The 18,560-nt window shown below is 35.4% G+C and overlaps 3 protein-coding genes and 1 non-coding gene across 4 annotated transcripts; 3 read left to right on the forward strand and 1 right to left on the reverse strand.

Annotated features, from left to right (window-relative positions):
• Positions 1 to 1,884: 1,884 nt before the first annotated feature.
• Positions 1,885 to 2,049, reverse strand: LOC142237298 (U1 spliceosomal RNA). The gene has a single exon (XR_012722435.1). It is a non-coding gene; the product is annotated as a U1 spliceosomal RNA (small nuclear RNA).
• Positions 2,050 to 7,709: 5,660 nt separating this feature from the next.
• Klp64D (kinesin-like protein 64D) lies at positions 7,710 to 10,321 on the forward strand. The gene has a single exon (XM_075304824.1). It carries the CDS (start codon positions 7,803 to 7,805, stop codon positions 9,834 to 9,836), a length of 2,034 nt encoding a protein of 677 aa, XP_075160939.1. The 5' UTR covers positions 7,710 to 7,802; the 3' UTR covers positions 9,837 to 10,321.
• Positions 10,322 to 15,662: 5,341 nt separating this feature from the next.
• Positions 15,663 to 17,469, forward strand: LOC142233384 (tRNA (guanine(37)-N(1))-methyltransferase). The gene is made up of 2 exons (XM_075304280.1): positions 15,663 to 17,330; positions 17,393 to 17,469. Exon 1 carries the CDS (start codon positions 15,841 to 15,843, stop codon positions 17,308 to 17,310), a length of 1,470 nt encoding a protein of 489 aa, XP_075160395.1. The 5' UTR covers positions 15,663 to 15,840; the 3' UTR covers positions 17,311 to 17,330; positions 17,393 to 17,469.
• On the forward strand, positions 17,401 to 17,998 carry LOC142233385 (tRNA (guanine(37)-N(1))-methyltransferase). The gene is made up of 2 exons (XM_075304281.1): positions 17,401 to 17,536; positions 17,597 to 17,998. The coding sequence occupies exons 1-2, from the start codon at positions 17,405 to 17,407 to the stop codon at positions 17,771 to 17,773; spliced, it is 309 nt and encodes a 102-aa protein (XP_075160396.1). The 5' UTR covers positions 17,401 to 17,404; the 3' UTR covers positions 17,774 to 17,998.
• Positions 17,999 to 18,560: the final 562 nt, after the last annotated feature.

Genomic DNA, 18,560 nt, shown 5'->3' on the forward strand with positions numbered 1-18,560 from the left:
TTTGACTATGGCTTTTACAAAATAGAGATTTTCTTCCCGCATGAACTGTCTTTTTTGGCAAATTTGTAAAAGACTATTAGCAAATAACTTTGTTAATTAAAGACATTCTCAAAATATTAAAATTTTTTTCGAAACTATTGTACCATAAATCTGAATAATCTGAAATGTCTTCACAAAAGGTACTAAATCATTCGCGGGGGCAGTGCTGCCGCTACTACTTCAATCGAAGTATTTTGCTTCATTTTCACAAAATTTACTTAGTCACTCCTTCTTACAAAAATCTGCTTCACTTTTTCTTCTGCTTCAAATTTTTAAATTTTTTCCCATATTAATTAATTGTTTTTCCTATTCCTTTAATTACGATGAACATAGCGGTTTTAATCATTGAACCGATGTGGACCAATTTTTGCATAGAGACCATACACTTACACCATGTACCAAATTTCAGCCGGATCGGATGTAATTTGGTTCTCTTAGAAGCTCCGCAAGCCAAATCGGGGGATCAATTTATATGGGGGCTATATATAATTATGGACCGATGTGGATGGTTGTTAGAGATAATATGCGGAAGCCATGTACCAAATTTGCTTCTCTTAGAGTCCCCGCAAGCCAAATTTGGGGGTCCGTTTATATGAGGGCTTTACGTAAAAGTGGACCGATATGGCCCATTTGCAATACCATCTGACCTACATCCATAACAACTACTTGTGCCAAGTTTCAAGTCGATACCATCTTTCGTTCGGAAGTTAGCGTGATTTCAACAGACGGACGGACGGACATGCTCAGATCGACTCAGAATTTCACCACGACCCAGAATATATATACTTTATGGGGTCTTAGAACAATATTTCGATGTGCTACAAACGGAATGACAAAGTTAATATACCCCCATCCTATGGTGGAGGGTATAATAAAATGAATTCTATTGTTTTGTTTTCAAAAATGTATGCTACTTCAATTTTATTCAATCTACTCCACTTTTTTCCAAAATCTACTTCACTCAATATTTCACTAGCGGCAGCACTGCGCGGGGGTACTGACCAGGGTGAAAAGATATTGAAGAAAATACTGGCATTTTCAATCCCTGGTATGCACGAACGAACCAAAGTGTAATGACCGGACTTCACTCTTTTTTTTAATAAATAAATCTCACAGGCAGAGAATGAAGCCGACCCATTTTTGCCGGCGGCGGCTGATACTAATTTTTTGCCTCCGGCGGCGGCGGCTTGATGGCTAAGCCGATATAAATTCGTCTATTCGGCGGCGGACAATTATCCATTATAAAATCGATTTGAGGTAATCCGAATGGTAATGAGATTAGTTGTACAACCAAACTTACAATCAAATTTTCATTTCATTTACATTTTCTGAGCTAAATGGTTGCAAAGCTATTATAGAAACATGATACTGATGGATTTTGGGTTGAATGTTAAACATTTTAACAAAAAATACAACAATTATTAATAAATTTTTCTGATTTAAATCAATATTTTTGATTACTTGGCGGCTAATTATGAGTCGATATATTCGGCAGCGGCTTCGGCTGGAAGAAACTGGTCGGCGGCGGCTAAAATCGACGGCGCGACTCGGCGGCTTCATTCTCTGCTCACAGGAGTATTATGGCGTTTTCTTTTCTTGTATAAAATGCGCACTTTTTTTGCATTTTGTCCGGAAAATGTACTTTTTAGGTTCTTTTCTAAAAAAAAATAGGCAAAAGTGCGAAAGGCTTCTTTTGTTAAAATAGCGCCGCGCATAGTGGCAAAGTGCGGGCATTTTCAGCGCCGCCGACAAACGAGAGTGCTGCGATTGCCCTGGTTTCCTTTTTTGAATTCTTTTCTGCCCGCTAAACAACAGCATTTGTTGGATTGAAATTTATTGATTTATGTCGGGACGGCGCGTACGCCATTCCCGGCTACCAAAAATTACACGCACGAGTTATTCGCATTAGGAATAATCGCGGAGGTCAACTCAGCCGAAAGTGCAATGGCCAAGCCTCACTCCGGGGGAACCGCCTTCGTGATCACGGTAACCCCTACGCCAGGTAAGTATGCTTTGCTCAACTAAGGCCCATCTATAACAACCACCAAAAACTTCAACCCAATGAGAATCATGTCCATAAGTGTTTAAAATTTGATGCAAAATGTATTCGTCGATAAACAAACGCACACTATTGCGTTCACATCGTTTCAATAAAATAATAAGATTCTTGGGTTTTTCGTTATCAGTTCCACCATGGCAAATGCTGGTGGTGGTTATTGGCGTGAAATCACCACCACTAGTGGTGTATTGCTATTTATAAACATCATGTGTTGAATTTAACAATGGTATATGCCAGTGATGGTACTTGAAGCATTTCAATATGGCAGCATATATAAAACTGTACTAAACTGGTTTTATAGTACCAAGTTGATTCATTTCCCATTCATGGAACTTGCATTCGCCTGGAGAGGAATGACTCAGTCTTTAATATATCAAAAACATGATATTAAATCATAAAGAATAATGGATAAGGAGATATTAAACAAATAACACTTTTAGTCCACTACTATGTTCGGTTTTTTCAAGTTGAAAGTCACTTTATCTGTTTGTTCGTGGAATTTTCGTTTGCCTCGAGACTAGGGATGCCAGACGTGCTCTTGTAAAGAGCACATGTGCTCTTTTTTACAAAATGTGCTCTTCAAACAAGATAGGCCAAAAGAGCACGCAAAAAAGCTCTATTTTTAGTTAAGTACTCTTTTTGTGCTCTTCGTATGCATCACAACAAATATTACTACAACGCGTTTCAATAAATGGTAAAAGTAACCTGAACATACGTAAATGTCACACTACGAGATTGCTTGCTTCTTCACATTGTACTCTGTTCTAAATGTAAATAAACTTCTTTCAATAACATTTTTCACAAAAACACTAAACAAATGACTTACAAAGAATTGTAAGAAAATTAGCTTGAGTTGAAAGTGGTTTATTGTATGTACGTGGTTTACTTTATGTAATATGCTCTTTTTGTCTCTTCAAAATCTGTCATCCCTACTCGAGACGAACGAAACGTCAAAAATCACTCGTTGATATCTCGAGAACTAGAGTCTGTGGAATCACAATTGTTTCGGTGTTCGATAGAAAATCAAAAATCTTATATATCTTATGTTATTTTAGTTTCACTCTTGACGAACGATTCGTTTCGCTATGATTTTAGGTTTCATGAGCAGACAGTATGTTCGCGGTATTAAACTACACAGAAAAAATATTTTCAATTAAAAAAATAAGCTGAAAACTTTTTCAATTAAAAATTTAATTGATACAATCAACTATTTAATCAAACTAGAAACATTAAGACAATTAAATCAATAATTGAAAATTTTTTAACTGGCACAATTAATTTTTTAATCAAACTCGGGAATTTGAGCCAGTTATAAAAATGATTGCATTTTTTTTAATTTTAATTAAAAAATTAAGTGATACAATCAATTTTTAATTAAAATAAAAACACAAAGTCACTTAAGAAAATGAGTTTTACAATCGACATCAATTACATTTCTAATTGCATTCTTTTCTATTCAAATATTTTTTTATTTCCAATTAATTTCGTGATTGAATCAGAAAAAAATTTGTGTGTATACGTGACCAATGTTTTTTTTTTTTATCAAAAAGTTTAAATAATAAAAGAAGCGTTAATCATAGAATTCAAGAGAAATATTACATTACATTACCGAAACAAATATTACCAAAATATTTCCAATTAAAAAGTTGATTGAAGTTCCAAATTGTTTCAATTAATAAATTATTGAAAGAATTAACTTTTTAATCCAGATAGAAACATTAAATTAATTAAATCAACGATTGAAAAACTTAAAATTTTTTATTAAAAAATTAATTGACACAATTAACTTTTTAATCAAACTCGGAAGACTAAACCGAAAAAATTCATTAATTTTACGAAGAATTCTTCATTAACTATTATTCGAAATTTTCATTCATTTTCATAAATTTTACGAAGAACATTATACAAATCTACGAAGTATTCTACGTTAATTTTTCTTCGTAAAAGTTTCTTACTTTTAAAGAAACTTTTCAAATGTCATGTTTTTTGTGAAGTAGTTTTTACGAATTTATGAATATATTACGAATCATTCTGCGTTAAAATTTCTTCATAAAAACTACGACACATTTTCTTTAAAATAACGAAGAAGTTTCATTGAAATTGTAAAATTTCCGTTCGCGACATAGGATTGCCTCTGATAATGTGCTTGAGTGTATTCCTTTATTTTATTTTTTATAAAGGGTGATTTGTTAAGAGCTTGATAACTTTTTAAAAAAAAAACGCATAAAATTTGCAAAATCTCATCGGTTCTTTATTTGAAACGTTAGATTGGTCCATGACATTTACTTTTTGAAGATAATTTCATTTAAATGTTGACCGCGGCTGCGTCTTAGGTGGTCCATTCGGAAAGTCCAATTTTGGGCAACTTTTTCGAGCATTTCGGCCGGAATAGCCCGAATTTCTTCGGAAATGTTGTCTTCCAAAGCTGGAATAGTTGCTGGCTTATTTTTTTAGACTTTAGACTTGACGTAGCCCCACAAAAAATAGTCTAAAGGCGTCAAATCGCATGATCTTGGTGGCCAACTTACCGGTCCATTTCTTGAGATGAATTGTTCTCCGAAGTTTTCCCTCAAAATGGCCATAGAATCGCGAGCTGTGTGGCATGTAGCGCCATCTTGTTGAAACCACATGTCAACCAAGTTCAGTTCTTCCATTTTTGGCAACAAAAAGTTTGTTAGCATCGAACGATAGTGATCGCCATTCACCGTAACGTTGCGTCCAACAGCATCTTTGAAAAAATACGGTCCAATGATTCCACCAGCGTACAAACCACACCAAACAGTGCATTTTTCGGGATGCATGGGCAGTTCTTGAACGGCTTCTGGTTGCTCTTCACTCCAAATGCGGCAATTTTGCTTATTTACGTAGCCATTCAACCAGAAATGAGCCTCATCGCTGAACAAAATTTGTCGATAAAAAAGCGGATTTTCTGCCAACTTTTCTAGGGCCCATTCACTGAAAATTCGACGTTGTGGCTCGTTAGTAAGTCTATTCATGATGAAATGTCAAAGCATACTGAGCATCTTTCTCTTTGACACCATGTCTGAAATCCCACGTGATCTGTCAAATACTAATGCATGAAAATCCTAACCTCAAAAGAATCACCCTTTACATATCTATGCTACTTCTCATTTGGGTTATGAATAAAAGTGAAGCAATAATAATAATAATAAATTATATTATTATTAATAATATATAATAATAAAATTTTTCCTAAAAAAGTTCGAACATTTTTGAAAAAATAGTACGAAATATTTTCATAAAAAGAAAAAAATTGTTTCATAAAAAGTACGAAGATTCCTCATAAAAAGTACGAATTTTTCGTTCTTTTTACGAAAAAATTCTGTCGGTGTACGTTACTTAAAAAATTATTTGTTTTTTAGATTTTTAACTAAAAATTTATTTCAAACAATCACACAAATTCCATTTCACATGAACTCATTGTTCAAAGGAGGTTCTTATTGTTTAGTCAGATTTTTGATGCAATTGTGTTTTTATAGTATACTTCATGTACAATAAATTCTTACTCAAGGTGTACCATAAATGTTTATTAACTCAACTTCTTCAATTTATTAATAAATAATGCTAAAAAGCCACCAATTAAACAAAATGGAATTAGTTTTTCGGGATCCCGAAATATCCCGGGATTCAAAAAAAATCCAGGGATTCGGGATTTATCCCGGGTGATAGCCCTAATGGAAATACAATGTGGAATAAAGTTGTTTTCAGATATTTTGTAAGAACAATTAGTCGAAGAAAAGAAAAACAAAAAATTATGCTAAAAATAAATTAAAAAGCAATTTCATATCGCTGTCTTACTCCGCAAAAACTTTTAAGGATTTTGTTTAGATTAGATATATTTTCTCTTAAAGTGGGTATTAAGTTCGAATTTAGCCGCTAATTTTCACTAAAGCCACCGTGGTGCAGTGGTTAGCATGCCCGCCTTGCATACACAAGGTCGTGGGTTCGATTCCTGCTACGACCGAACACCAAAAAGTTTTTCAGCGGTGGATTATCCCACCTCAGTAATGCTGGTGACATTTCTGAGGGTTTCAAAACTTCTCTAAGTGGTTTCACTGGAATGTGGAACGCCGTTCGGACTCGGCTATAAAAAGGAGGTCCCTTGTCATTGAGCTTAACATGGAATCGGGCAGCACTCAGTGATAAGAGAGAAGTTCACCACTATGGCATCACAATGGACTGAATAGTCTAAGTGAGCTTGATACATCGGGCTGCCACATAACCTAACCTAACCTAACCTAACCTTCACTAAAGTGAAAACTAAATGAGTAAAAAACGTCATAAAATTATACATATTAGTCGCAGATTTCATTATAACTTGATGGGGAATATCCCAAAGCAAATTTTCACAAAATTTATATTCCTTAAAATGGATTATTAAAGAAAAGTAATCGTGAAAACATGACGATTTTAGCGGCTAAACTCGAACTTAATACCCACCTTTACTCTTGTGTTAATCCTTTGGTACTTCATCGTTTTAAGTAACTTCTTAAAAATATCAAGGCATTACAATTTTTATCAGATAAATGCGATCTTGTCATATTGTCGACGGACATTGCTTTTTATTTTATGTGGCAATAATGTTTTTTATAGTATACCAAAAAATTTTGTTACTCATAATAGCAAAAATGAAAAAGGGACAGCAGTACCATGTAGTTGTTTCAGCAAACATTATTTAGTTGGAACAGCAAACATTTTTTACAGCTAAAGGTGGGTACTATGTTCGGTTTTCGAGTTGAAAATCACTTTATTTTCGCGATTACTTTTCCTGAAATAATCAAAATTATAAATTAAAACCAAAATATTCCTGTAAAGTCTTGCCGAAATCTAGGGGAACGAGAAAATTCGCATCAATTGAGTTAATTTGTCTGCTTCATATTGAACTGTTTTAATAAAGTAACCGCGAAAATTTCAACTCGAAAAGCGAACATAGTACTTACCTTAAAGCTGAGTACTATGTTCAGTTTTCAAGCTGAAAACACCTTTTTAAACCCCTTTTCAACACCTTTTCAAAGATTTCGTCAACATTTTGGCAAATTGGAAGTTGTAATTTGAAGATGTATTGAAGATGTGCTATTTCAAGTCAATTTGAATTTATGTTGAAAATTATATTTACCCTCAAGGCCTAGCGAAAAATTTCATTCCCATAAGAAATGCATTGCTATTTATGCTAACGAAATTTTCGGTAGCGTTCAATTTCGTAAACTGGTACGTACCTCTAATGAAAATAACAGGGTTGTCAAAAGCATATTTTGGCAGCAAACATTTAATTTATTACAATCATTGTGTGCGTAAAAGTTTTAAAAGGTCTGTAAATAATAAACAATTTATTTGAGGAATATTTGGAACATATATTAACAATTTTTAAAAGCGATTAGCTGGATTAAAATTTGTGTACACAGCCCTGTTTTTTTGTTGTAGACTTAAATAAATTTTTGCTACCGAAAATTTCGCTAGAGGTGCATACCGGCCTGCAAACTGAATAGTTGTTGCATTTGAAAAACGCTCATCCTGTGTTTATTGGGTTGGTAAAATTTTTTTATTTTTCGAATACAACTCTGCACTCGTATATTTGTTTTGGTGGTTGGTGAAAAAATGACAGCTGATGAAAAAATCGATTCTTCTTAGCTAAGCAACCAGACGAAAAAATTAATATCTGTGAAAAATTGTAGAAAAAATAGCGATGACTAACGATCAACAAAATCAAGAACAGGAGGCGGAAGTGGAAAATGTTAGAGTTGTGGTCCGAGCTCGTCCTATGGACAAAAACGAAATAGCTTCTGGGTCGTTGGGTGTCATCAAAGTAGACAAACTTAAGAGAGCTATTACTGTTGTTAAACCCAACGCCACTGCAAATGAACCTCCCAAAAACTATTACTTCGACAATGTATTCGATGGGGATAGCAGCCAGTTGGATTTGTATGTAGACACTGCAAGGCCCATTGTGGAAAAAGTGTTGGAAGGGTACAATGGCACCATTTTGGCGTATGGACAAACTGGAACGGGCAAAACCTATACCATGTCTGGGAATCCTGAAAGTCCACAGACCAAGGGAATAATTCCAAATGCTTTTGCCCATATATTTGGTCATATTGCTAAAGCCAAAGAAAACCAAAAATTTCTAGTCCGTGTCAGTTACATGGAAATATACAATGAAGAAGTTCGCGATTTGCTTGGTAAGGATGTTACCAAAAGTTTGGAAGTAAAAGAAAGGCCTGACATAGGAGTTTTTGTCAAAGATTTGAGTGGCTATGTTGTTCACAATGCTGATGATTTGGAAAACATTATGAAATTGGGCAATAAGAATCGGGCAGTTGGGGCAACAAAAATGAACCAGGAATCTTCTAGATCGCATGCCATTTTCTCGATAACAATTGAGCGCAGTGAATTAGCTGAGGGAGGACAGCAGCATGTTCGAATGGGCAAGTTGCAGCTGGTCGACTTGGCCGGTTCTGAAAGACAAAGCAAAACTCAGGCCAGCGGGCAGCGTTTGAAAGAAGCTACCAAAATCAACTTGTCTCTCTCGGTATTGGGAAATGTTATTAGTGCTTTGGTGGATGGGAAGAGCTCACACATTCCATACAGAAACTCCAAACTAACCCGTCTCTTGCAAGATTCATTAGGTGGCAATTCGAAAACGGTTATGTGTGCCACAATTTCCCCAGCTGATACCAACTATATGGAAACTATTTCGACATTGCGTTATGCTAGTCGTACCAAAAACATACAGAATCGCATGCACATCAACGAAGAGCCGAAGGATGCTTTGCTCAGGCATTTCCAGGAGGAAATTGAACGTTTACGTAAACAGCTGGAAGAGGGCTACGAGGAAGAACCCCAAGAGGAGGAGGAAGAAGTGGAGGACGAAGAGGACGATGATGAAATCGAGGCAGAAGTTTTGGCTGAAACACAACATCAAATGACTGAGAGGGCCTTGGAAAAACAACGCTTAAGGGAACTGAAACAGGCCAAGAAAGAGGCATTAGAAAAACGCAAAAAGGAACACCAAATGGAAATATCGAAAACTAAAACCGAACAAGAGCAATTACGCAATAAACTTATGTCTTTGGAGGGAAAAATCTTGGTTGGTGGAGAAAATCTATTGGAAAAGGCACAAACACAAGAAAAATTATTGGAACAATCACTACGAGAATTGGAAGAAAGGGAAAAGGCAGAACAGATGCTTCAAGAAACACTACAACAAAAGGAAACCGAACGCATTGACATCGAGGAACGCTATTCCTCCTTGCAAGAGGCAAACACTGGGATTACCAAGAAAATACATCGGGTAATGCAAATGCTTATGGGTGTCAAATCAGAATTGGCAGATCAACAACAGGAACATCAACGCGAAAAAGAGGCCATCTATGAAAATATACGTTCACTGTCACGTGAATTGGCTCTTTGCGAGTTGGTCCTCAATTCCTACATACCCAAGGAATATCAATCGATGATTAATCAATACACTCATTGGAATGAAGATATTGGAGAATGGCAATTGAAGTGTGTAGCCTACACTGGGAACAATATGCGGAAACACATAACGGACTCTAAGACATCTAATAAGGATGCCAATGATTTTGTGGATCTCTCGCATGTATACCTTAGCTATAATTCCGATTCGGTTACACAGCCTGTGCGTGTTAAGTCGTCAATTGCCTCTGCACGACCCCGAACATCGGGTGTTCCACGACCAACGACAGCACGGCGATATTGAGCTGACCTTTACCTTCCCGCTTGTGCGGGATATCGAGAAATATGCGAATCTTCTCAACTATCACCCGAATTTTTTGCTTCTCTTTTCCGTTCACAATGCTGGTTTGTCTTGGCTCTATTTTTCACCTACTATTGTTTTCATATGATGGTCTCATCATCACGGTCATAAACATACATGTGCACGCACAAATACTCATATAATTTTAGTGTGCTTTAAGTATTAATTTTGAGGCATTTTTCTCACTTTATTTTTTGTTTTACCAGTGAAAACTAATTTACGAATTCATTACAATAGATTCTGCTGACGAATAGACGGATCCATACATCATTATTTAACAATAATAAGTGCAATGCATACATATACCTAATAATATATATTTATTTATTTTATGGCATTTACATTTTAAGCACCATCGATAGATGCAATAATATTTTAACAAACAAAAATTAATAAAAATCAAATATAATTTATACAAACCATGAAAACATTTAAAAATGTTTTAATTGAATAGTATCTGGGAAAAAATGGTAAATACAAATTTATTTAATAACAGCAATTTGAAAGTAGAAAGAAATTGAATAGATGCTTATTGAATTGATGCTTCATTCCCCTTCCAAGTTATGTTAGGTTTTGCAGTAAAACAGTACAAATAAATTTTTATCAAGTCTTGCTAAAACTTGGATGACAAGATAAACGATTCAAAAATGTAACCGCTAAAATAACCCGGCAAAATAATTGGAATTTGTTCTACAAGCATTTCTTTTTAAGGCCGTTTAACCCATTAACTGCCGGAAAAATTGATTTTATGAGTTTTTTTTATTAACTCAGTAACGAATAAATAAAAAAATGATACTTTTTAGAAAAAATGGTGTCCCCATGTGGGACATTGGGCATATTAAGTATGAAAATCTCCATTACCTGGCTGTACAATTTTAGACTTTTTTATTGCAATAACTTAACAGTTTTATATACACACAATCGAGATATTATATGCGAAGAATTATAGATTTTAGATCATTGGTACACATAATACTATTGAAAGTATTTTACGAAAGATATCCGAATAATAATTAGTATTTTACCCACTGTATATGACACTTCTTTATCAAAAAAACAAGTATATACGGCCGTAAGTTCGGCCAGGCCGAAGCTTATGTACCCTCCATCATGGATTGCGTAGAAACTTCTTCTAAACACTGCCATCCAGAATCGAATTACTTAAGTTGCGGTAACGCTTGCTGATGGCAAGGTATCTTAAAACCTCCTAACACCATCTTCTAAATTGTATGTAAGTCCATACGTGGTATATATTAAACAAAAAAGATCGATCCAATACGTATATAATTCAGTTTGACAAAGTAGACATAAAATTTTGACAAAATTATCTACAGAAATAAAATTTTCACAAAATTGTCTATAGAAATAAAAATTTTGACAAAATTTTCTATAGAAAGAAAATTTTGACAAAAATTTCTACAGAAATAAAATTTTAACAAAATTTTCTATAGAAATAAACTTTTGACAAAAATTTTCTATAGAAATAAAATCTTGGAAGATTATTTTTGGCTCGAGCGGCAACCATGATTATGAACCGAATAAAATTTGAACAAAATTTTCTATAGAAATAAAATTTTGACAAAATTTTCTATAGAAATAAAATTTTGACAATGATGAAAATTTTATTATGAACCGAAAAAAATTTTAACAAAATTTTCTCTAGAAATAAAATTTTGACAAAATTTTCTATAGAAATAAAATTTTGGTAGATTATTTTTGGCTCTAGTGGCAACCATGATTATGCACCGATATGGACCAATTTTTGTGTGATTGGACCAATTTTGGTATGGTTGTTAGCGACCATATACTAACACCACGTTCCTAATTTGAACCGGATCGGATGAATCTTGCTCCTCAAAGACGCTCCGGAGGTCAAATCTGGAGAACGTTTTATATGGGGGCTATATATAATTATGGACCGATATGGACCTATTCTGCCACGGTTGTTACAGATCATATACTAACGTTCCAAACTACAACCGGATTGGATGAAATTTGCTTCTCTTGGAGACTTCGCAAGCCAAATCTGGGGATCGGTTTATATGGGGGCTATATATAATTATGAACCGATATGGATCTATTCTGCCAAGGTTGTTAAAGATCATATATGAAATTTGAATGAAATTTGCTTCTCTTGGAGACTTCGCAAGCCAAATCTGGGGATCGGTTTATATGGGGGCTATATATAATTATGAACCGATGTAGACCAATTTTTGCATGGTTGTTAGAGACCATATACCAATATCATGTACCAAATTTCAGGCGGATCGGATGAAATTTGCTTCTCTTTCAGGCTCCGCAACCCAAATCTGGGGATCGGTTTATATGGGCGCTATATATAATTATGGACCGATGTGAACCAATTTTTGCATGGTTGTTAGAGACCATATACCAACATCATGTACCAAATTTCAGCCGGATCGGATGAAATTTGCTTCTCTTTGAGGCTCCGCAAGCCAAATCTGGGGATCGGTTTATATGGGGGCTATATATAATTATGGACAGATGTGGACCAATTTTTGCATGGTTGTTAGAGACCATATACCAACACCATGTACCAAATTTCTGCCGGATCGGATGAAATTTGCTTCTCTTTAAGGCTCCGCAAGCCAAATCTGGGGATCGGTTTATATGGGGGCTATATATAATTATGGACCGATGTGGACCAATTTCTGCATGGTTGTTAGAGACCATATACCAACATCATGTACCAAATTTCAGCCGGATCGGATGAAATTTTCTTCTCTTTGAGGCTCCGCAAGCCAAATCTGGGGATCGGTTTATATGGGGGCTATATATAATTATAGACCGATATGAACCAATTTTTGTACGGTTGTTAGAGACCATATACCAACACCATGTACCAAATTTCAGCCGGATCGGATGAAATTTGCTTCTCTTTTAGGCTCCGCAAGCCAAATCTGGGGATCGGTTTATATGGGGGCTATATATAATTATGGACCGATGTGGACCAATTTTTGCATGGTTGTTAGAGACCATATACCAACACCATATACCAAATTTCAGCCGGATGAAATATGCTTCTGTTAGAGGCTCCACAAGCCAAATCTGAGGGTCCCTTTATATGGGGGCTATACGTAAAAGTGGACCGATATGGCCCATTTTCAATACCATCCGACCTACATCGATAACAACTACTTGTGCCAAGTTTCAAGTCGATAGCTTGTTTCGTTCGGAAGTTAGCGTGATTTCAACAGACGGACGGACGGACGGACGGACATGCTTAGATCGACTCAGAATTTCACCACGACCCAGAATATATATACTTTATGGGGTCTTAGAGCAATATTTCGATGTGTTACAAACGGAATGACAAAGTTAATATACCCCCATCCTATGATGGAGGGTATAAAAAAAACATTTGGTCGGTTTTTGTTCATAGATCAGATACAGTATAAAGCTGTCATACGTGTATTTAAAATTACAAAAATAACGTGTAGCTCATAGTTGTTTGACTTTAAACAGGTGTCCTCATATGGGGACAGAGGGCGGTAATTGGCTAAAGTCAAAAATTGTAAAAATTTATAAAAATTAAAAAAAAAAAAACAATAAAAATAAAATTAAAAATTTTACCTTCGCTGGAATTTTAACCTGTGCGACTTTACTCACACTTCCATGGAAAAGGCAAATATATTCAAAAGGAAAAGTACAAAACAAGACCGATGCACAACATAGAAAAATCTTTTGAAAAAATAAGTGAGATTTGAAATTAATTTTGAAATACCACTGGAGCGATTTGAATCACCTGTTCCATATTTTAGTGTTCTATATTGTTTCTTTCATACTAATGCGCTTTACAGACATCAGTTATGCCGGACGGAATGTCGGTATTTGTAAAGAATCTTACAGTGTGTCGGATCGATACGACTTGTCGGCGATGACTAAATAATCGGTAAATGTGTTATCGATCCCATGATTATGCCTTCGGACTTAACTTATAATGTGCACAATATATGGGATATGTTCGACACGAGCACTGTCGTCCGGAATAACTGATTGTCTGTAAAGCGCATAATAAAGAACATATCGAGTAGTAGTTAGAATGTAATAACTTGGTGTCATATTTCAATCATATCACAAACATTTGAATTGTAAAACTTAGCTAAAATGTAAAACTTCATCAGAAGTGGACAAAAATTGATGGAGGATCCCGGGATGACCTTAAAAATAAATATTTGTGGAACAACTATTTTTTTAGTTTTTTTTTTAATTCTTCATTCAAATGAACTTTCAAGGCATAACTTTTAAAGCAATGCAAAGGATCCGAAAACGAAGTACTTCCGTTCTATATACTTCAGGATCACAAGTTGGGGATCCAAACTACATAGTATTTGGAAGCTCTTGTTTTGCTGGGTACCTTTAGTTTTGATTTGTACATGTGAAACATAAATTTAGTACCGGTCATATATATGATTTTGATTACATTATTGCCAAATCTTGCCAAGTCATGGATTGAGAAGATCCAGGACATTGATTGCGTTAAATTTTCGGTTCGGAAATCAAACATAGCACACACATTTCATATATTGCGCTCTTGCGTAAAGTTGATACACTCATAGTCATTCAGTATCAAAGTTTGTAAAGCTTCATAGCCGGCTGCACCGAACTTATAATACAACAACAAATTTTTATATACTCTTGTCTTGTGTGTTAAAGACTAATGCGCTTTACAGATTATCAGTTATTCCGGACAGTGCTCTCGTCGAACATATCCCATATATTGTGCAATTTATAAGTTAAGTCCGAAGGCAGAATCGATACTGCTGCAGGTTTATGGGATCGATAACTCATTTACCGATTATTTAGTCATCGCCGACAAGTCGTATCGATCTGACACACTGTAAAGCGGACCTTAGACGGTCGGATAAACACTACGACAGAGGTTCGCCTATTTGTTGTGTGTTCGTTCAAGTTTTACCCTCACACTGCACGAACAATTATGATAACAACATGAAGAAATAAGAAGAAGCATAAACACAAACAATGAAGATGGACGAAAAGTTAGGTTTAAAGCCATTTTTTCAGAAAAAATGGAAGAAACAATAAAAATTCCAAGCTGAATTAGCGATCCCTCATTAATTTCATTGCAGAAATGGTTGTTTTAATTATGTAAATAAATTTGTTTTTGCTAATGTTTGGCGAACATCCCCTTACACGTGAAGCTTTGTGCCTCCCAACTGGAAAAAATCAAAGTTGTTTTGATTTTATGTCAACACGTCCCCGCAACACGCGAACATGGTCTTATACTAGCGGATTTGTCGCCGCAACGTGTTGTGTCGTAGGGTTTATCCGACCGTATAAGGTGCCCTTAAGATTCTTTACAAACACCGACATTCCGTCCGGAACAACTGATAGTCTGTAAATCGCATGAGTAAGTTTCCATTGTTTGCTGCTTCTTTGGAATTTTGCCCTTCGTTCTTTCCAGCTTTCCTAAAATGAAGGTCGGTCCTACTTTGGATTATCCCAGTGAACATATATAAAGATGTAATCTTACACAATTTGTGAAGCAATATATCAATCTTAAAACTTTTATATGTGTTTTCTCAACAAGAAACATTAATTCCTCAGACGCTTAACGTCAGTGTTGTGTTCGTTCACATAGAGTCATCTATAACCCATGTAGATGGCATTGCTTTCTCGATAAAGGAGAGTGAATCTACACAATCTCAATCACCTATGAGTGTCGCTTTCCAACACTAACTAATGTAGTACAAATGTCAACGTGATCTCTATCGGGAAGAGGTAAATTTTGTAAAAAAAAAAAATATATAATTATTGGGTCAGAAAAATAATTTGGGAAGTTATCAATGAAATTGCACAAGAATGCTTGAGCCTGGTAACATAGTCTGTTGAACGGATTGTAATATAAAAACTGGTTTGACCTACTTTTCTGATTGAACTGTCCCAATATTCCCTGGGTACATTCATGATTCAAACTAGTCTGGGGCATATCTGTCGAGTTGGAATATTTTTCTCTTTTAATCCCAAGAATCAATTAGTACGTTTACGGCATTATTGGAAAAACATGGATTGTGATCTCTTGAAACCCCCCAATGAGGTATTCGGAATGATAGAATTGAATACGGAACAGTTTAATAAAGCCATACAAGTACCACGTTTATGGGTGCCAGAAGAAAAGGCTCAACGAGTTATGCCGATGGTGAAAAAAGTGTTGCTTAAAATGGAAAAAATGAAGCCAGTAAAACCAATGATGCAAAATAACGTGGAAGGTCGATTGATACTTCTGCATCCCAGCCCTGTAAAATGCTGGGAGGATTTGCCATGTTCTGATTTACAAAAACAAGAAATAACTGTGGAAAACTTTGGTTTTATGGAAATTCAGCTTTGTTATGACAATTGGAGAGCTGATGAAATACTCAAGGCTGTCTTGCCCAAAGACGAGGAAGGATTGACTTCGTATTCCCGCATTGGCCATATTGTGCATTTGAATTTAAGGGATCATCTGTTGCCCTACAGGGATCTTATAGGACAAGTTTTGTTGGATAAAGTGGCAAATTGCAAGACGGTAGTCAATAAAGCGGCTACGATCGACAACACTTACCGTAATTTTAAGTTTGATCTGCTTAGAGGAGAGCCCCGGTATCAAGTCGAGACTAAGGAGAATGGTGTATTCTTTGAATTTGACTTTTCAAAAGTCTATTGGAATCCTCGTCTCTCTACCGAACATGAACGAGTAGTTGATATGCTCAAATCTGGTGATGTACTCTACGATGTATTTGCCGGTGTTGGACCCTTTTCCGTACCAGCGGCAAAAAAGAAATGTTTTGTTTTGGCCAATGATTTGAACCCCGAAAGTTTTAAATGGCTACAGCACAACATGAAACGCAACAAATGCCAGAGTACTGCGCAAACATTTAATAAAGATGGACGTGATTTTATAATGCAAGAAATAAAGCAGGATTTGCTAAAGCGTTGGCAAAGTATTAATGAGAAAGACGTAAAACTCAAAATGCACATAACTATGAACTTGCCAGCAATGGCTGTTGAATTCCTGACAGCATTCCGAGGCTTGTTCATAGAAGAATTTAAGGAAAACATTTTGGATTTTTCTAAGCCTAATTTCAAATACCCCCTAGTCCATGTATACTCCTTCGCCAAGGGCAGAGATACCAAAGAATTAGTCTTGCGATTGGTTGAAGAAAATTTGCAGATGCCTCTAGGTATCAATCTAGAAGGTGTACATTTTGTACGCAATGTTGCACCCAACAAGGATATGTATAGATTATCCTTTTTCTTAACTAAGGAAATACTAACCCAACCAATAGGTAATTCAAACGAGAATATAACTAATAACCTGAAACGAAAAGCAAGTTTGGACATCGAAGCTAATGACGAGTTTACAGATACTTCAAAAAGCAAAATCAAAAGTCCTTAATATTATTCATTTTCAATAAAGTAAATAAATCTCTCTCATGAAACACATAGCTTTATTGATATGTTTGATATTTTTATTACAGATTTAGCTAAACATGGGTCGCAGATCAAAACAAAAAACTGGTGGTGCAGCGGGAGCAGTTTCGAAGAAAACTAAAAACATTTTCAAAGTAAATGATGTGAAACAGAAAAAGAAACCCAAGGAAGTTCAGGGTAAACTAAAAAAGGTAAAATGGGAAGTCATATATTTTACTGTTCGTTTTATTAACTACTCCACCTAATTACAGATCAAGGAAGTCGTTACCAAGAAACAGGAATTGGTGGACGCCAATCTTCGAGAACTTCACAAAGATTTGGTTGTGAAGAAACCTAAAGCGTCCACATCGAAACCATTGAAGAATGCAAAGAAAGCAACTGCAAATACAAAAAATGTTTCAGATAAATTAGGAAATCTGAAGTTTTAAATCAACCCATGAAACAATGGGAGTTGTTTAATTATAACCTTACCGTCATCTTCCAATGATACCTTTTTCATTAGTTCTAGTTGATTTTATTTAGCATTAGTACACAATTTGAAATTTTTATGTTTTATGAACATATGTAATCCCATTAAAAAGACATAGATCTTTTTGAGTATGAAATGTTCACCTCAAGTAAATATAACCCCACCACCGCCTTAAGGACTGATATACATGTGTGTTTTCCTTAACTAAATTAATTAAACAACAATATAACTTCCTCATAATTTCAATTTTTATCTCCCGCGCTAATGAAAACCTCAAACTGGTGCAAAGATCACAAGTATTGCAAGATTATTCAATCTGTAAGTACACAGAAAAAATTTCACGAAAATGTTTCCAATGAAAATTTTAATTGAGGTATATATATATACGGCCGTAAGTTCGGCCAGGCCGAATCTTATGTACCCTCCATCAAGGATTGCGTAGAAACTTTCGAACGGTCTCATCGCCCACTTTCCCGTCCCTTCCGACCGTGAGGGTCTTAACATCATCCTCTAAATTGTAAGTTAGTCCATGCGGGATATATATTAGACAAAAGAAAGGTCGATTAAATACGTAAATATATATAACTAAAGATCAATACGGACCAATTTTGGCATGGTTGTTATCGGCCATATACTAGTGCAATGTACCAAATTTCAACCGGATCGGATGAATTTTGCTCCTTCAAAAGGCTTCGGAGGTCAAATCTGGGGATCGGTTTATATGGGGCTATATATAATTTTGAACC

The sequence above is a fragment of the Haematobia irritans genome, chromosome 4, assembly GCF_050003625.1.
Source record: "Haematobia irritans isolate KBUSLIRL chromosome 4, ASM5000362v1, whole genome shotgun sequence".
NCBI lineage: Eukaryota > Metazoa > Arthropoda > Insecta > Diptera > Muscidae > Haematobia > Haematobia irritans.

Coding starts and splice junctions, on each gene's coding strand:
- Klp64D (XM_075304824.1), top strand. CDS start 7,803: ATGACTAACGATCAACAAAATCAAGAACAGGAGGCGGAAGTGGAAAAT.
- LOC142233384 (XM_075304280.1), top strand. CDS start 15,841: ATGATTCAAACTAGTCTGGGGCATATCTGTCGAGTTGGAATATTTTTC.
- LOC142233385 (XM_075304281.1), top strand. CDS start 17,405: ATGGGTCGCAGATCAAAACAAAAAACTGGTGGTGCAGCGGGAGCAGTT. Junction 17,537..17,596: donor TTCAGGGTAAACTAAAAAAG/GTAAAATGGGAA, acceptor ACCTAATTACAG/ATCAAGGAAGTCGTTACCAA.